Source organism: Lynx rufus, unplaced genomic scaffold (assembly GCF_022079265.1).
Source record: "Lynx rufus isolate CCGP_SWC_20201006 ecotype Redwood Valley unplaced genomic scaffold, mLynRuf1.p SCAF_8, whole genome shotgun sequence".
Taxonomy (NCBI): Eukaryota; Metazoa; Chordata; class Mammalia; order Carnivora; family Felidae; genus Lynx; species Lynx rufus.
The window spans coordinates 102,483,012-102,484,615 of NW_025814896.1; the positions used below are offsets into that span (position 1 = coordinate 102,483,012).

The 1,604-nt window shown below is 53.4% G+C and overlaps 1 gene segment (V, D, J or C); it reads right to left on the reverse strand.

Annotated features, from left to right (window-relative positions):
- Positions 1-517: 517 nt before the first annotated feature.
- LOC124503492 (immunoglobulin kappa variable 1-12-like) lies at positions 518-1,062 on the reverse strand. The segment is given in 2 exon segments: positions 518-874; positions 999-1,062. Coding segments are annotated over 2 exon segments (378 nt in total).
- Positions 1,063-1,604: the final 542 nt, after the last annotated feature.

Here is a 1,604-nt window from a genome sequence, read left to right on the forward strand (position 1 = left end):
ATGAATTTGTCCAAACCCACAGAGTGTACAACCCCAAGAGTAAATGCCAATGTAAACTATGGACTTTGGGTGATAATGATGTGTCCACGTAGGCTCATCGACGATAACAAATGCACTACTCTGGTGGGGGATGTTGACAGTAGGGGAGGCTGTGCACGTGCATGTACGTGAGCAGGGAACATTTGGGAGATCTCTTTACTTTCTGCTAAATTTTGCTGTGAACACAGAATTTCTTTGCAACTTAAAGTCAATCCAAAAAATTCCTGCTTGGAAATCTGGAGTGGCTTCTCTTTTGCTGTGTGAACCCTGATGGATGCCATTGCCCACATCTCCGTCTGGATTACATCGGGAGAGACATTGTCGTGTCTGTGCCGCTGGACTGAGGAGGGGGAAGGGCAGTCAGGGGGCCGAGGCGCCTCCCTGCCCTTCTCCCAAGCCTCCCAGTGACCCCCCCCAGAGCGGGGCTGCGTCTGACAGACTCTCTGAGCAGATGCAGCCACAGGAGGAGCGGCGGGGGCAGCCCGGCCTCTCACATCTGCGTCCCTGGTGGTTTATGGTCTGGTCTGTAACACTGTGCGAGGGAAATTGTTACTTTGCTGGCAGTAGTAAGTGGCAGCGTCTTCAGGCTCCAGGCTGCTGATGGTGAGGGTGAAATCTGTCCCAGACCCACTGCCGCTGAACCGCGAGGAGACCCCAGTTTGCAACGTGGATGCACGATAGATCAGAAGCTTAGGAACTTTCCCCGGTTTCTGCTGATACCAGGCTAACCACGTGTTAACGTTCTGACTCGCCCGGCAGGTGATGGTGACTCTGTCTCCTGGAGATGCAGACAGCGAGGATGGAGACTGGGTCATCTGGATTTCGCAGCTGGCTCCTGAGATGGGGCACAGAGAAACAAAGACCCACACGACGAATCGTGTCATAAGAGGACGCGGCTGGAGGGCCAGGCAGTACTGGGCGCGCTGGCTGAGTGATTTCCCGGTGTTCTCCTTCCTTACCTGGGAGCCAGAGCAGCAGGAGGCCCAGGAACTGAGCGGGGGCCTTCATGTCCATGCTGTGTCCTGACCGGGCCTGGGTCCTGCACAGGGTGTGACCGGCCCATTAATCAGCATTCAGGGAAGTGGGCTGTGCCCTAGGAACATGCAAATGAGCGGGGGATAGAGCATAACTGGGCACAGCCACAGGGCTGGGTTATCTCAAAAATGGTACAGGTGCAATAAAACCCCCAGTGTCCAGGTTCCACCAGAGCAGCATAAATTTGCCTCCAGAGCAGGTGTTTCTCCCTGGAGGGCCAAAGGGCGGAATCTGTCTGCTGTCCTGTGACTGTAGAGTCCTCTGTGTCTCTTTAAGACTCATAACACATGTTTCTTACTGTCTCTCTAAGACTGCATCTGTCAGATATTACACAACCCCAGACACTCTAAGAACTTGTACAGGCCCCTTTTATTTGGTGCCTGCGGATGTTATTTAGGCCACGGAGATTCTTCTTTGCTCTAACGTCCTGATATTCTTGGTACAAGAAACTACCGTCCAGCCACGCGATGTGGGAGAAGACGAATAAAGAAGTGTGGGTGTCATGGTGTGTAAGTGCCCAGCTATTGAGC